At 38.4% G+C, this 14,402-nt stretch overlaps 1 protein-coding gene across 3 annotated transcripts in view; it reads left to right on the forward strand.

Moving 5' to 3' along the window:
- raph1a (Ras association (RalGDS/AF-6) and pleckstrin homology domains 1a) overlaps window positions 1-14,402 on the forward strand; it is an 85,336-nt gene that overhangs the window by 54,831 nt on the left and 16,103 nt on the right. The window contains exons 5-8 of one of the 3 annotated variants that reach the window (XM_061793131.1): window positions 1,424-1,663; window positions 3,781-3,930; window positions 6,282-6,458; window positions 10,402-10,476. In XM_061793131.1, the coding sequence (XP_061649115.1) occupies window positions 1,424-1,663; window positions 3,781-3,930; window positions 6,282-6,458; window positions 10,402-10,476 (642 nt within the window). The remainder of the gene's footprint in view (window positions 1-1,423; window positions 1,664-3,780; window positions 3,931-6,281; window positions 6,459-10,401; window positions 10,477-14,402) is intronic. The other 2 variants (XM_061793132.1, XM_061793134.1) reach the window with 2 other exon arrangements.

The following is a 14,402-nucleotide window of genomic DNA, read 5'->3' on the forward strand; positions in this document are numbered from 1 at the left end:
AGTGTCAATAACTATAACAACTCAAATAGTAGATAACTTTCTTTAGAGGCCATGCTCTGATTAGTAACTGTTGGGTGTGTCAGTCATTGAAGACAAATAAACACCTGCCTCAAATAGACACCGCTCCTTTCAAATCAGTTTTCCCCAAAGTGTGTTCGTTTTGATTGTCAGTTCACGTTATAGTTCACACATAGAGAGTTGACCGACAGTATTCGAACTGTCACTAACCAGAACAGCCGCACTGTAGGCTCTCAGATTAATGAAAGTGTGGATTCTTACCGCATGTTGTAAATGAGTACCTGCGGATGAGGTCTCTGCTTTTATTCTTGCCATTTCACTGCATTTGTCAGTCATTTTTAAACTCCGGGTTCCAGGGTGTCCTCAGATCCTTAAAAAATATTTAATTATATTTCCCAAAATGAAGCCATGAATTATCCTTTAAAATGACAATCCATAAGTACAACATTCAAAAGTCTCAAAATGCCAGATTGTTGTCCAATCGTATCAAACCAGTTGACAAGAAAAATAATTACATTTATTTTTGTTGACTATACTAGATTGCCCATAGGTGTGAATGTGAGTGCGAATGGTTGTTTGTTTGTATGTGCCCTGCGATTGGCTGGCGACCAGTTCAGGGTGTACGCTGCCTCTCGCCCGAAGATAGCTGGGATAGCCTCCAGCACACCTGCGACCCTAGTGAGGATAAGCGATACAGAAAATGAATGGATAGTTTTGTTGAGTATAGATGCAGTACATTTAGACTTAGTTTAACAAATTGCTGTAGAATGTTCACAATTAATTTATGTATTATATGAAATTGATATACAGTAGCTGCAAGGCGAAGTAGGGTTAATACATCTACCTCACAGTCAAAAGATCTGGGTTTGAATGCCTGTTGGAATGTCTCTGCAAATAACCAGGATTTGGTAGCTCTATGGAAAAAAAAGGTGATGTTGGTGATACAGTCATGCCATGAATTATCCTTAAAAATGAGACTTAACCCATAAGTACAACATTCAAAAGTCTTAAAATGCCAGATTGTTGTCCAAGAAGCAGGATTTGGTAGCGCTATAAAAAAAAAAAAAGGTGAAGTTGGTGATACATTTCAGATGTTCAGGCAAAGAATTCCAGAATTTCATCCCTTTCACAGACAAGGCTATCTGAGCAAATGATGTTTTACAAAAGAAAATGACAGTTAGCAGCGGCACGAATGATGAACCTCAATGTTTCGGGGAGCACTTTGTACCGGCAATATTGTTTATTATTCCAGAATGTCAGTTTCAATAACTCCCGCAATGTTATATATGCCCCTCCCCATCTGCAGTTAAGTAAATAAACGGCTTGTCACTATTTGCAAAAATACCGTATCCTCACAAAGGCACAATTTTTAATCTTCTATCCTTTTCCACACTTTCTTATCGAGGTCCGTCAGAAGCCTCCAGCAGGGCGCAGTAGCAGACAGCAATCAGCGGGGAGCAGCGGCGACAGTGGCGGGGGTAACAATGTCGGTGGCGGCGGTGGTGGTAGCAGCGGGGCGAGCAGCAGCAGCAGTAGCACCAGAGCCTCGCCGGCCAGCACCATCAGGGTTTCCCCTGGGCAACAAGGGAGGCCGGCGCTGGCGTCTAACTTCAGCCTGGATGACATCACGGCCCAGCTTGAGAAGGTATGTTTGTCAGTATCTGTATGAAGTGTTATTAAAAAATATATAATAATGTTAAGCACTGTATGTATTTACGAAAAAGATAAATAGTTAGAATAGGGACCACGGGACCCCGGATCTCACTCAACTTACACCTGATAACCATAAACGTGAAGCTCATGAACCAAGGTTATTTTTGAAAGCGCTGTTCCAATTAATTCTCTTTCCATTTTAATGTGTTACTTCCCCTAAGGTTGTAAAATAATGACTGGGACTCAATGTGTTGTGGGAGATCATCAAGCATGCCACAGGATATTTTTTAATTTTATTTAATTGGTCAGAAAAGGTAGCGGCACGGTGTACGACTGGTTAGAGCGTCTGCCTCACAGTTCTGAGGTCTGGGGTTCAATCCTCGGCCCCGCCTGTGTGGAGTTTGCATGTTCTCCACGTGCCTGCATGGGTTTTCTCTTGGCACTCCGGTTTCCTCCCACATCCAAAACAAAACATGCATGGTAGGTTAATTGAAGACTCTAAAATTGCCCGTAAGTGTGAATGTGAGTGCGAATGCTTGTTTGTTTATGTGTGCCCTGCGATTGGTTGGCAACCAGTGCAGGGTGTACCCCGCCGCCTGCCCGATGATAGCTGGGATGGGCTCCAGCACTCCCGCGACGCTTGTGAGGATAAGCGGCTCTGAAAATGAACGGATGGTCAGAAAAGTATTTATTAATGACAAATAATGTGTCTATGTTCAGCTAGCTATCCAGTGATGTAGAGTGGCAGAACAGGCAGGCAGAACAATGAAATGCTTTTTGACTAAAGGTATTCAATTAACCTGTGCATTCACTTTTTGTGACATTTGGTGGTGTGCCGTATTATTTTATTTATTTTATAGAATTGTGAATGGAAAAAATCATATCTCAATCAAATTATATCTTGAAATAAGCAATCTGTATGAAGCCTGAAATGCCACATCCAGTTTAAGCTACTGTAGTTCTGATCCATGGACAGCAATGTAAAAGGCCCCTCGAAAATCCTGTAAACAATTACATGTTTTTGCTTCTAGCCATGTGATCAAAATATGATTATCTGTATTTTGTTAGTTTTTTGTCAAAGAATTATTCTGATGTTAAGCACTTTATTTGAACACGTAATACTTCCTTTTTATTTACTTGGTCTTATTTTGAAATTCACAGCCCTACTTTTATTTAGTAGATGAGAAATCACACAGTTGTGCTCATATGTTTGATTACCCAGGCAGAATTTGTAAAATGGGTAAAATTCTTTAAAGAAAACATGAAGGGCCAGGCGCAGCACATTTAATTTTATTTTAATGGGATTCAAATTAAACGGTCAAGCATTTCAGAAAAGTATTATCAATAAACAGAACATAACCATAAATAAATTAATGGTGGTTGTTCAGTCGTATTTTTAAAAGAAAAAAATATATATATATTTCGCAAATTATGCTAGGGTATGTAAACTTATGAGCACAACTGTACATACATGCAGTCATTCAAAGTGTAGGCTACACCTTTTTCATAACCACTAGGTGGCGGTGGCATATTAGAATGAAAGTGGACACCTTTCTCATAACCTCTAGGTGGCGGCATACATTTATAAAATGGAAAAGTTGTTTTAGAATTGTGAATGGAAAAAAATCATATCTCAATCAAATTATATCTTAATTGAAATAAGCAATCTGTATGAAGCCCGAAATGCCACATCCAGTTTAAGCTACTGTAGTTCTGATCCATGGACAGCAATGTAAAAAGTCCCCTCGAAAATCCTGTAAACACTTACATGTTTATGATCGCAATGTTTAGTATAAGTGGGGCAGCAGCTACCATGTCAGTTACTCTGAAGCCCTTGTATACTGCATTCCGTGCATCTGCGCTGTACAAGTTTTCCTTTTTCTAGCATTTGGCAAACTGGAGAAGGATTTAAGAATAGCTACCTCGCAGAAACACAAGAACATTTATCCTGGGTGTCATAAGACCAAAGCCAAGCTCATTAAGCAGATTAGTTTATTTGTCCACGTAATTATAAAATTAATTACCATCCAATAAGTCATCTTCTGTCATGCTAACTGAGATGCCTCCGGTGAGAATCAACATTATTTACCATCTCTGCCTTCCCATCAGGCGTCAATGAGCATGGACGAAGCCGCCCGTCAGAGCTCCTCCCACTCGCTCGGCTCGACCTCCACCACGTCGGCCTCAGCGCGGGGACCGGTGTGCGGTCAGCGGCAGCATCGCCGCACAGGATCGGTCGGCACAGTCAGTGAGCATGAGGTAAACTTGACTTTGATGTTAATGATTCCTTCCTTCCTTCCTTCCTTCCTTCCTATTACATTTATATGACATGTACTGTATAAAAAATATATACATAGTAGGGGGCAAACAAAATATAGATGTTGGGATCGTCTTATCTTTTAAGATGCTTTATAGTTACAATATCGATACAACTGGATTTCAGTAGTGTGGCTGTCCAATGTCCGATCCTTGAAAAAATAAAAACATAATTTGCCATGGCAGCTTTTCGTGAGAGGCGCAATTACCGTAATTTCTCATGTATAATGTGGACCCATGTATAATACGCACCCCCAAAGTTGACCTCAAAATTCTGGAAAACCATTCTACCTATGTATAATGCATTTTTACAATACATGATTTTGCTTCTAGCCATATGATTATCTGTATTTTGTTAGTTGTTTTTTTTCAAAGAATTATTCTGATGTTAAGCACTTTATTTGAACACGTAATACTTTTTTTATTTACTTGCTCTTATTTTGAAATTCACAGACCTACTTTTATTTGGTAGATGAGAAATCACACAGTTGTGCTCATATGCTTGATTACCCAGGCAGAATTTGTAAGATGGGTACAATTCTTTAAAGAAAACAGCACATTTAATTTTATTTTAATGGGATTCAAATTAAACGGTCAAGCAATTCAGAAAAGCATTATCATGAAACAGAACCATAAATAAATTAATGGTGGTTGTTCAGTCATATTTTTAAAAGGAAAAAAAAATATGAATATGAAAGTGTAGGCTACACCTTTTTCATAACCACTAGGTGGCAGTGGCATATTAGAATGAAAGTGTACGCCTTTCTCGTAACCTCTAGGTGGCGGCATACATTTATAAAATGGAAACGTTGTTCTCCATTTTCCCCTATACCTATGTGTAATGCGCACTATTGACTTTTGACAATTTTTGGGGGAAGAAAATGTGCATTATAAATGAGAAATTACGGTATTCAACTATTTCATTTATTTAATTAATTTCCAGGCGGCATGGTGGCCGACTGGTTAGAGCGTCTGCCTCACAGTTCTGAGGTGCGGGGTTCAATCCCCGGCCCCGCCTGTGTGGAGTTTGCATGTTCTCCCCGTGCCTGCGTGGGTTTTCTCCGGGCACTCCGGTTTCCTCCCACATCCCAAAAACATGCATGGTAGGTTAATTGACAACTCTAAATTGCCCGTAGGTGTGAATGTGAGTGCGAATGGTTGTTTGTTTGTATGTGCCCTGCGATTGGCTGGCAACCAACCAGGAGGCGGGTGTTACCCCGCCTCCTGCCTGATGATAGCTGGGATAGGCTCCAGCACGCCCGCGAAACCTAGTGAGGAGAAGCGGCTCAGAAATTGAATGGATGGATGGATAATTAATTTCCTTCTTCAGTGGATATAAAATGTTTACAGATCCCTCTTCAAATGCCAGTTTTTTTGTTATAATTTTATGTTAAAAGAAAATGAGACCAAGACAAATCATTTCAAACTTTTTCTACCATTGTAACCTACAACCTGTACATCTCAACTGAAAAAAAAAAAAAAGAAATCTGTCAGAGAGAGAGTACAAATAAACAACTAAGATCACGTGATTGCACAAGTATGCACACTCTCCAATAACCGGCAGGCACTATGGCTATGTTCACAATTGACCAATCACATTCAGTCTCATGCTAAATGTGATTCAACACACAACTGCTACCATTTAATGTTCCTCTGATTAACCGTTATCAATGATGCCGTCGATTAATTGACTTGAACTCAACTTTCATCACATTTTAGTCGACTACAAAAAAACTATTGTTGTTCAACCCCAACAATATGAAAGAAATTTGTTTTTCTTTGGAAAGCAACTCAAAATATATTTTTTAAAACGGAGATATTAACAGATTCATTCCACAATATAAATAAAATTTAGGGTTTTTTTTGTTAGTTGTTTAAGGAACATCTACTCAGTTGAATACGTCATATATAATCCGTTAATCGCGGAGAAATTATGGACAATTTAACAAGAAAATGTAACTGAGTTAACTCTCGTATTCGCCCTTCAACTTCTTCCAAAGTCGTTGGTTTGGTAGAATAAACTTGCTCCTTTAACCAACCCCACAGAAAAAAGGAACATGGAACATACACAAAAAAAATTTGAAAAATATTACAACACATGAATAAATTATAAGTATTTTAAAATAGGGAGTTACTTTTCAATCACGCTGTAGTTGAGAGTGAATTAACAGCTGTAAGTTGCAGCAAAGTAATGCAGTCAATTTTGCCTCACTTGATTTCATAAAATCAACACAGTTCTCAATGATTAATGGATTATGCCATTCCTTAGTAATGATGCAGTAAGTCCCTTGTAGGTGCGATCTGTCGTCCACTCTTCACGCTCCTCCATCACATCAGCTTCAGGAACGTCTGTCAACTCTGCCTCCTCAATGGACTCCCTGGACAACGTTCTCAATGCCAGCAACTCTGACGGCCATCCCGCTTTAGCCCCACATCCAGCCAATGGCGCCGGCCAGAGGGATAGTACAGAGGTAAACGGCTACTCTACCGTCCAATGTTCGACCCATGCCATCATTCGACCTCTGGTGTTATTTTAGCTCGCTAGTCCCCGATGACGTTCTGCCATAGGCACCTGTTGTCTGCACGGGATTAAACTGAGCCTGCTTTTATTTTTAAAGAGATTATATTTGAAATATCGGCTAAAATCATACACACAGTTTAAGTCCTAATATCCAGGAAGTGCAGGTTTTTAAGGATTGAAATCAGTCTGCATTAAAATGTGTATTTTAACGACAACCTCAGCAGATGATCATTCGGCTGCTCACTGGAATGTTGGGGTTATCCAGCAGATCACTGACAAACATAACAGTATCATCCATCACTATCATTAGTATCAATTCAAAAATATCTTTTTGAAGAAATACGCTGATAGGATGCTCATGGTCCTTGATTATGTATCGTCTTATTGAGATATTTAGTTTAAGCCCCGTATGTATCGAAACCTTGAGGCGGAAAACAGACGCACACAAACACGCCTCGTATGTGCATGCATGTGACCTAAATATTAGTAGCGTATGCTAATGCTCTCAATAAAATGATTTCTAGCGATTGAAGCACACAAGATTTAGAAAGATGAGGCAGATCAAAAATAGAAGTATATTTGTAATGTGTATATTATGTGTGTATATATTTTAAGTACTTTGAAATTTAAATGTATTTTATCATTAATATTTGCAGTTGTAGATTTCTGCCCACTCCAAAATGCCATTATAGTAGACCTGATAAAACCTAATGGGACCGATACCTTATCATCAAAACAAAATATATTGGTTCATTTATATCACTCTTAGAACATGCTAAAGAAGTTAGCATTTGCAGCTCACATAATGGAGCGAGCAATTACATTTTTCCGATAGTTTAATCTATGAATTGTATTACTACGTACTCAAACATTTCATCAAACGGTGACTGTGAGTGGTGTGGAGAGATTATTTACACAGCTGCAGGCAGCAGCTAACATTTACTTGGAGGCATCTATTGGAGAGGAGGGCTTTATTTGCCTGCCTCACATCAACATTAGCCAGCAGCATTTATTCAAGTCCAAATGGGGGGTGGGTGTCTTTGGGGAGGAGAACGTTTTGAGTAATATCAAACAATATTTCAGGTTGTGCTGGGCGATATATTGAGAAGCTCGATTCGGTTGATATTTTATAAACGCTCGATATGGAAAACGGGGATCATCGATTTGATTTTTTTTCACTATTACGCAAGATTTTGTTGCGCAGAGACAACACGGAGTACATGCTTAGCAACGAGCATGCAAGAAATAGTCCCAAAAAGGGGCATGTAACATCTATCATTTGGAAACAACAGTAGTCTCCAAAACCTGCAAGAACGATGTTGCGACAGACTTTCTAGTGATTTTACACAAATCCATGTCAAATGTCATAATAATTTATGCATCACGCTAAAGAGTGCCGCTCGTGTACTGTAAACAAAATAGTGGCGCGGGCCCCGTAGCGATCGTGATGGCATTTGAGTGCTTGATTTTGTTTTCGCTCCTTGAACAGGGCAGGAACAGAACAAGATAGTAGTTTTTCGATCACAAATGAAATGGAAAGCGCTTCAGTCGCTTTGCTACGTGAGCGATCACACAAATAGTATCACAGTGGGCCACCATTGCTGTCAAAGCTACCGGTTCCAGACAGTTGTTTGCTCAGTGTGGCATTCTGAACAATCGGTCTTTGTATTTCTTTTTTTATTCCCTTTATTTACAGATCACCGCATTGTCGTAATTCGACATTAAGTGCATTGTAGCCACCTAAGGTTTACGTGATGAACACCTACAAAAGAGCCAAACCCTAAGAAATACATTAAAATAACAAACATTGTTAATAAATTATGGCATCAATTATGATAATAATGATGATTATGTTATGCAATTGAGCAATATGCAGAATTATTTTATTTCTTTTTATATTTTATTACATAATATACTGCAATAACTGTCTCGCAGTAATGTTCCTGACATAATGTAAAATGTGTGGAAAGTCAGCCAAATGGAAGTGAATTTTTACTGGGTGGCAGCTCTGCAGTCATAGCCATAAATTTAATTTTAAGTAAAGGTAATATATTTATTTGTGATGTTTATAATTGTTCAATAAACCTTCTGCTTTATAACGTGAATATATTTGGTCTGCTCTGGTTTTATGCATTTATAAACTTTAATGCAATAAATATTGAGTCTTATCAAATATCGACATTAAGGGGAGAAAGAAATTGTGCTATGAAATTTAGGCCATATCGCCCATCACTAATTACAGGTATGTTACAATTCATGTAAAGTGAAACATAAACATGGATGCATGTGGAGTGACATGCTGGAACGCTAATTGTTGTTAAAGACACTGTCTCCACATAGCACAGCAAAAATGCTTCCAAGTGCCCACACTTTATCTAAGAGATTGCTTATGTTCTTATGCTATGTGTATGTAGGTACTACTGTTTTTGTTGGCAATAGATTTTAAATGGGCTTCGCCGCAGTTAACACTTTAATATCTGTGTGTTTAAACAGTGGTGTCTATGAATTGTCTTAAGTGGATGGTGCACCGAAATACATTGATTAACAGTGTCTATTAGAGTAGGGGCCACTGTTTTAGGACATGTATTTTCAGTGGCTCCCATTATCCTTTCCTGTCTTAGCAGTGTGAAACATCAAATATCCATGTGGTTTCCTGCAGCTTGTCATTATGATAATCGTTGTTACATATACAGTGGTGCCTTGCGATATAAGTTTAAATCGTTCCTTGACCATGTTCTTATCTCAAAACATATTTCCCCATTAAAATTAATGGAAATGCATTTAATCCGATTCAGTCCCCCCCCAAAAAAACACCATTTATAAAAAAAAAAAAAAAAAAAAAAAAGCAAAGTAGAAGTATATGTTAAAATATAGTCCAAAACACAATAGAATAGAATGTAAAGATATTAACTGGTTTGATGAAGTGTAATCAAGCCAAATCTTGAAACGTCTCTCTCACACACACACTGGTTTCATTTGTGTGTGTGTCTCTCTCTCTCGCTCTCCATCCACTCGCACAACCCCGTACTCTTCTGCTCTTTTTGAGAAGCAGGTTGTCTCTGTCTTCATCAGCGGTTGTTTTTCATGTTTTAATTGGAAAACTTGCACTCAGCTGTATAGTATTGTGTACAAACACACAGTAACAACATTTGCACCCCACGATATGCAGTGGATTTTTTTTTTACTAACATTATGTAAGCAGATCTTCCTCCACATCAATGTCTCGTGTCTTCTACAGACGTATCAGCGTAACTTCAACGGTGTAAAGTGGATCTCTTGTCCACAGCTTCAAATTGTTTTAAACATTGTCCACAGCTTCAAATTGTTTTAAACACTCTGTGCTCGTGTTATTTTGTGCGAGTGAGTGTGTTAATTGTTAGCCCGTGTGGCTGTGGTGTTTTCCATCAAATGCTTGATGGCAGCTACGTTGTTGTTTCAAATACACATGTTCTTGTCTTTGTTTTATGCATTAGTTTTTGAGTAAATTCCAACTGGTAGTGCTAATGTACAGCTTTAAGCCACTTTTTTTTTTAAAGAATATTTAATTTAGTCAGCCAAAGTGCTGCTTGTTGTCAAATGAGTATGTGGAGCCTCCTGCTGCCATACAGAAGTCGTTCCTCAAGTTTGGGCTCGTGAGTCAAAGCAAAATCTCAGCCGATCGACGGCTCGTATCTCAAAAAACTCGTAAGCCGGGTCACTCATATCTCGAGGCACCACTGAATTGTACTGTGTAAGTGTAGTATTTCCCCCACCGCAGGTTTTCTTGCCTTTGCCGTCATCTGCCGCTTCACCACACTTTCTGCTAAAGCCAGACACCTCAATCATTCACCACGACTTTCTTTTCTGTGTGTGTGTGTGTGTGTGTGTGTGTGTGTGTGTGTGTCTCCTTCAAGCACTCCTATCTGGACAGGGAAACCTCTCTGATTCTGAGAAACATAGCAGGGAAACCTTCACACCTGCTGACCAAGGTGACCTCCACCTTCCATTTCTCACTGCTCATTCACCCTCTTCTTGCCTTTTCTATTCCAGCCTGCCCTTTACATTGTTTTCTTTTGCATGCAGTTTCAGTCGTAATGTTGCTTTCGGAGTTATTGCCACTTTGCATGTTTCTTTCCTCTCCTTCTATGTGATGTCAAAAGGGATTTGATTATGTGTATTCCCAAAGATGACACTTGCAGAAGTGCAATCACACAAGTTGAATCAGTATAAGTCGAATGTAATGCTACATGTTAAAGCTCAAGCCCCAACAGTGTTTCAACCTCAGATATTTTGCGTGACTTTAGCAACATATAGGAGTTTCCAATAGACCTTCCAGTGTATAGGACTTTTTCTGCAAGGTGTTTTAGATGAGATTATGCACTGAAATGTACTAATATTATGGCAAAGTTAGTCTTTGGTAGGAGCTAAACTAACCTAAGATAGGTTCTTGTGTAATTGTGCTTTAATGAATCCTAAAATAGATTGGTAAAATGTTTGGGAGAATGTTTGTCGTCATGTAAATTTTTTTAATGTATTCTCAGGCCAGGTAAGTGAATGTTAACGATTCTGTGTCTGATGGCATCTTCAAGTCCCGTGGTAACCTATTCTGACAAGGTTTGGATTAAATCGGAATAACCTGAGAATGTTAATTCGCAATGAGAAAAGCATCTTGGGAATTACCTGTGGTACGTCATCTTCCCAAACTCTTTTTCAAAGGTCTTAGACCCGTGAGTGATTCTATAAATAAAATAATCTTTTTCAAAGGTCTTAGACCCGTGAGTGATTCTATAAATAAAATAACGAGTTGACAAAACCTGTGCATATAGGTGGAAATGAATCTGCATTCACATACCTCGTGGCTCCCTCCCGTCTGCAACAAAGCATTACAGCGATCGATTTTAACAAAACAAGCCTACTCAAATGTATAAAATCTCAATCTTTTCACTCGTTATTGTCTTTAAAAAAAAAAACACAAAAAAAACATCCAGACTTTGAATATATGCGACAGTTACTAGTTTAATTAAGGTTTTCCGCTGCTGACGTCAGCAGGCTCATTCAAGTTTCCACCTAAATGTTTAAACCAGATCGAGATTGATGTTGTGCTTCAGGGGAACTGCCATCACAGTTCTATCTTTTAGCATTCTCTAGATAAAATTGATAAGTCTCTGTCATCGTTTAGACACTCGCCTGCTCTCTAGATAAGCTGCAGGCATCTTAATAGTGAAAGTTAAGGTCCCCCCCCCCCCCACCCGTTTGTGTGATCGTGTGTTGGCCGAGTGCATGGAGGCTCGCCTAATCCTCTTTACTCCCGAGAGGAGTGATTGCTCGGCCCATCATAGGAAAACACATGCATGCACACAGCAGTTGGCTGGCCTCAGGCGTCTCCTTGGGGTTTTGAGCTTTGGCTGTCAAGTCCTCTTCTGCAGTATTTCCACAAACTGATCTCCAGCTTGTGGTTTACTTCACATAATCACTTTGACCTCACTGATCCAAGTCATTTACGTACTTCTTCAGCATTGATGGACCCTGTTGATTTTTACAGCCTGTGTAATTCTGGCACCAAACATCTGTCTGAGCCTAGTGGCTTCAAATTTAGCGGATGTCGTCAGATTAATGTTAGACTTTTTAGAACCATTTACCTCTGAGCAGCTGCAAGCTTTAAAGTCAGCTTTATTGATCTTACGCAACCTGTTTTCCATTTTTCCCTCGAACAAGGTTATATATCAGCATTGGCTTGTACATTTCTATATGCACACATTGTGTTTAGTTTTCAACATGGTGCATCAGCTTTAATTTAATTTAATTTTTTATTTTATTTTTTGGGAGGGGGTGTCAGATTTCTAAAATATTCTCGTAGAATTTTGGTGTGGATCCAAAATTAAATTTTGTAGAAAAACCCTATTTTTAATAACTGGCAAATATTTAGATAATGCAATGTCTATGCATTGTTAGAGGTTGTAATGTCATAGCAGATTTAGCACTTTTGAATCAATTTCAAATCTTTTTTTGGAATATGACAATTCTCATGAGTCAAAATTATTTTTTTTTCTTGCAGAATTGGATTTTATCTGTGAAGTCCTTTTTTTTGTGGCACTAATACTCATTCATAATTAACTCTTTTAATTGCTAAGGTATAAGTGAAGGAGCATATTGACGCCTTTGATTTTTAATTTTGTTTTAATCTGGATTTTTTTCCAATCTTGGTTTAATTTCAGATCCTAGATTAGTCGTAGATTTGAGTGGTGGGACCCCTAAGAACCTTTATAGATTCATTGCAGATTATTTGCAGTTTTATTTATGCGGTATTGATTAAGATCAAAGTGTAATATCTGCACTCATTAGAGCTTGCAGACAACTGTATAAGTATGTTATATCTCACATAGCACACTGTTTTTACTGTATGTCAGTGTTACGCTGCCTCAGTATTACTGCAGTCTACACATACATACAAATGTTGGCCCACTTGTGCTGCCTCTATGCAAATCGCATCACAGAGCTGCAGCGTTCTCTTGTCTTGCTCAAAAGGGACATTGGACCTTGTGGCAGTAATGTGAATCTAATTTAGTGAATTATTAATGTAGGTCAAGTGCATATCTAAAGGCAGGGGAAAAGGTGTTTGTGTGGCAAGCTTGCAATGATGACAGAAATAGCAGGAAATACTCTTCAATTAAATTAATTAATACTTTTTATCTGGTGTCATTTGGCTTCTGCTAGACCTCACTCAGCTGACATAAAATGCTTATGCTAGCAAATCACACGTAAAATACTATTACCTAACTGCCATTTTTTTTAACATCTCAAAGATTTCATTGTCTCATCCACATTATAATTATCCAGTTATTTTTAGCAGGGATCTAACATTTAATCCGTTACACTAAAATCATTGTTTTCCGCAAACAGCTGGTGTGGTTGTATAATAGTTTTTGTCAAATCCCCAGTATATATATATTTTTTTTGTCTAAAAAAAACTCTTTATTGTTCTTCCTGTGATGTGTTCTCTGTATCACAACTGCTGATGCTAATTGACAGTGTTGAATTTAAGTGTTTTACCCTGAAAATAATTAGTATATGTGCATCTTACATTTATGACCCCGCACCCCTTTTTTCCATATTTCCAGATGAATTATGGTATGTACAACCCCAATTCCAATAAAGTTGGGACATTGTGTTAAACCTAAATAAAAACAGAACGTGTTGCACACATAAAATTCAAAATTAATGATTATTTGCTAAAAACAATAAAGTTTCTCAGTTTGAACATAAAATATCTTGTCTTTGTAGTGTATTCAATTAAATACAGGTTGAACATGATTTGCAAATCATTGTATTCTGTTTTTATTTATGTTTAACACAACGTCCCAACTTCATTGGAATTGAGGTTGTAAGTAATGATCATTGATGTCACTTTTAGCAACACTAACCATATATAAGGCGAAATGTGGCGTTAGTGGGAATATGCACTCAATGGCCACGATATGTATTATTTATGTTAGTATTATTTTATGTTTTGTGTACATGACATTGTACAGTTTGTTGTATATGTATTTGGTTTTATTTTGCCTTGTTTTACTCTGCTGCCTGCAGCCAGGTCAGCATTGCGAAATATAATCTGTTCTCAATTGCCATTCCGGGATAAATAAAGTTTAAATAAATAAATAACCTAAATATAGCTTTGTAATTGGCGTCGGCGGAAGCACTTTAGAAGTGGGGAGCACATAACTTTGGGGGCACATTTTTACCGCCCGATGATCAATCGTTGACGTGGGGTGGGCGGCGGGGGGTGCTGATAATTTTTTTTTACCATTCCTAAAAAAGGGTGTTGTGGCCGAGCAAAGGGGCACACCACACGAATAGGGTAAAAGGTGTGTGGGGACCTGCCCCACTTCCGCCGCCTCTGAACATAAATAAAAACTTT

Source organism: Phyllopteryx taeniolatus, chromosome 12 (assembly GCF_024500385.1).
Source record: "Phyllopteryx taeniolatus isolate TA_2022b chromosome 12, UOR_Ptae_1.2, whole genome shotgun sequence".
Lineage (NCBI taxonomy): Eukaryota > Metazoa > Chordata > Actinopteri > Syngnathiformes > Syngnathidae > Phyllopteryx > Phyllopteryx taeniolatus.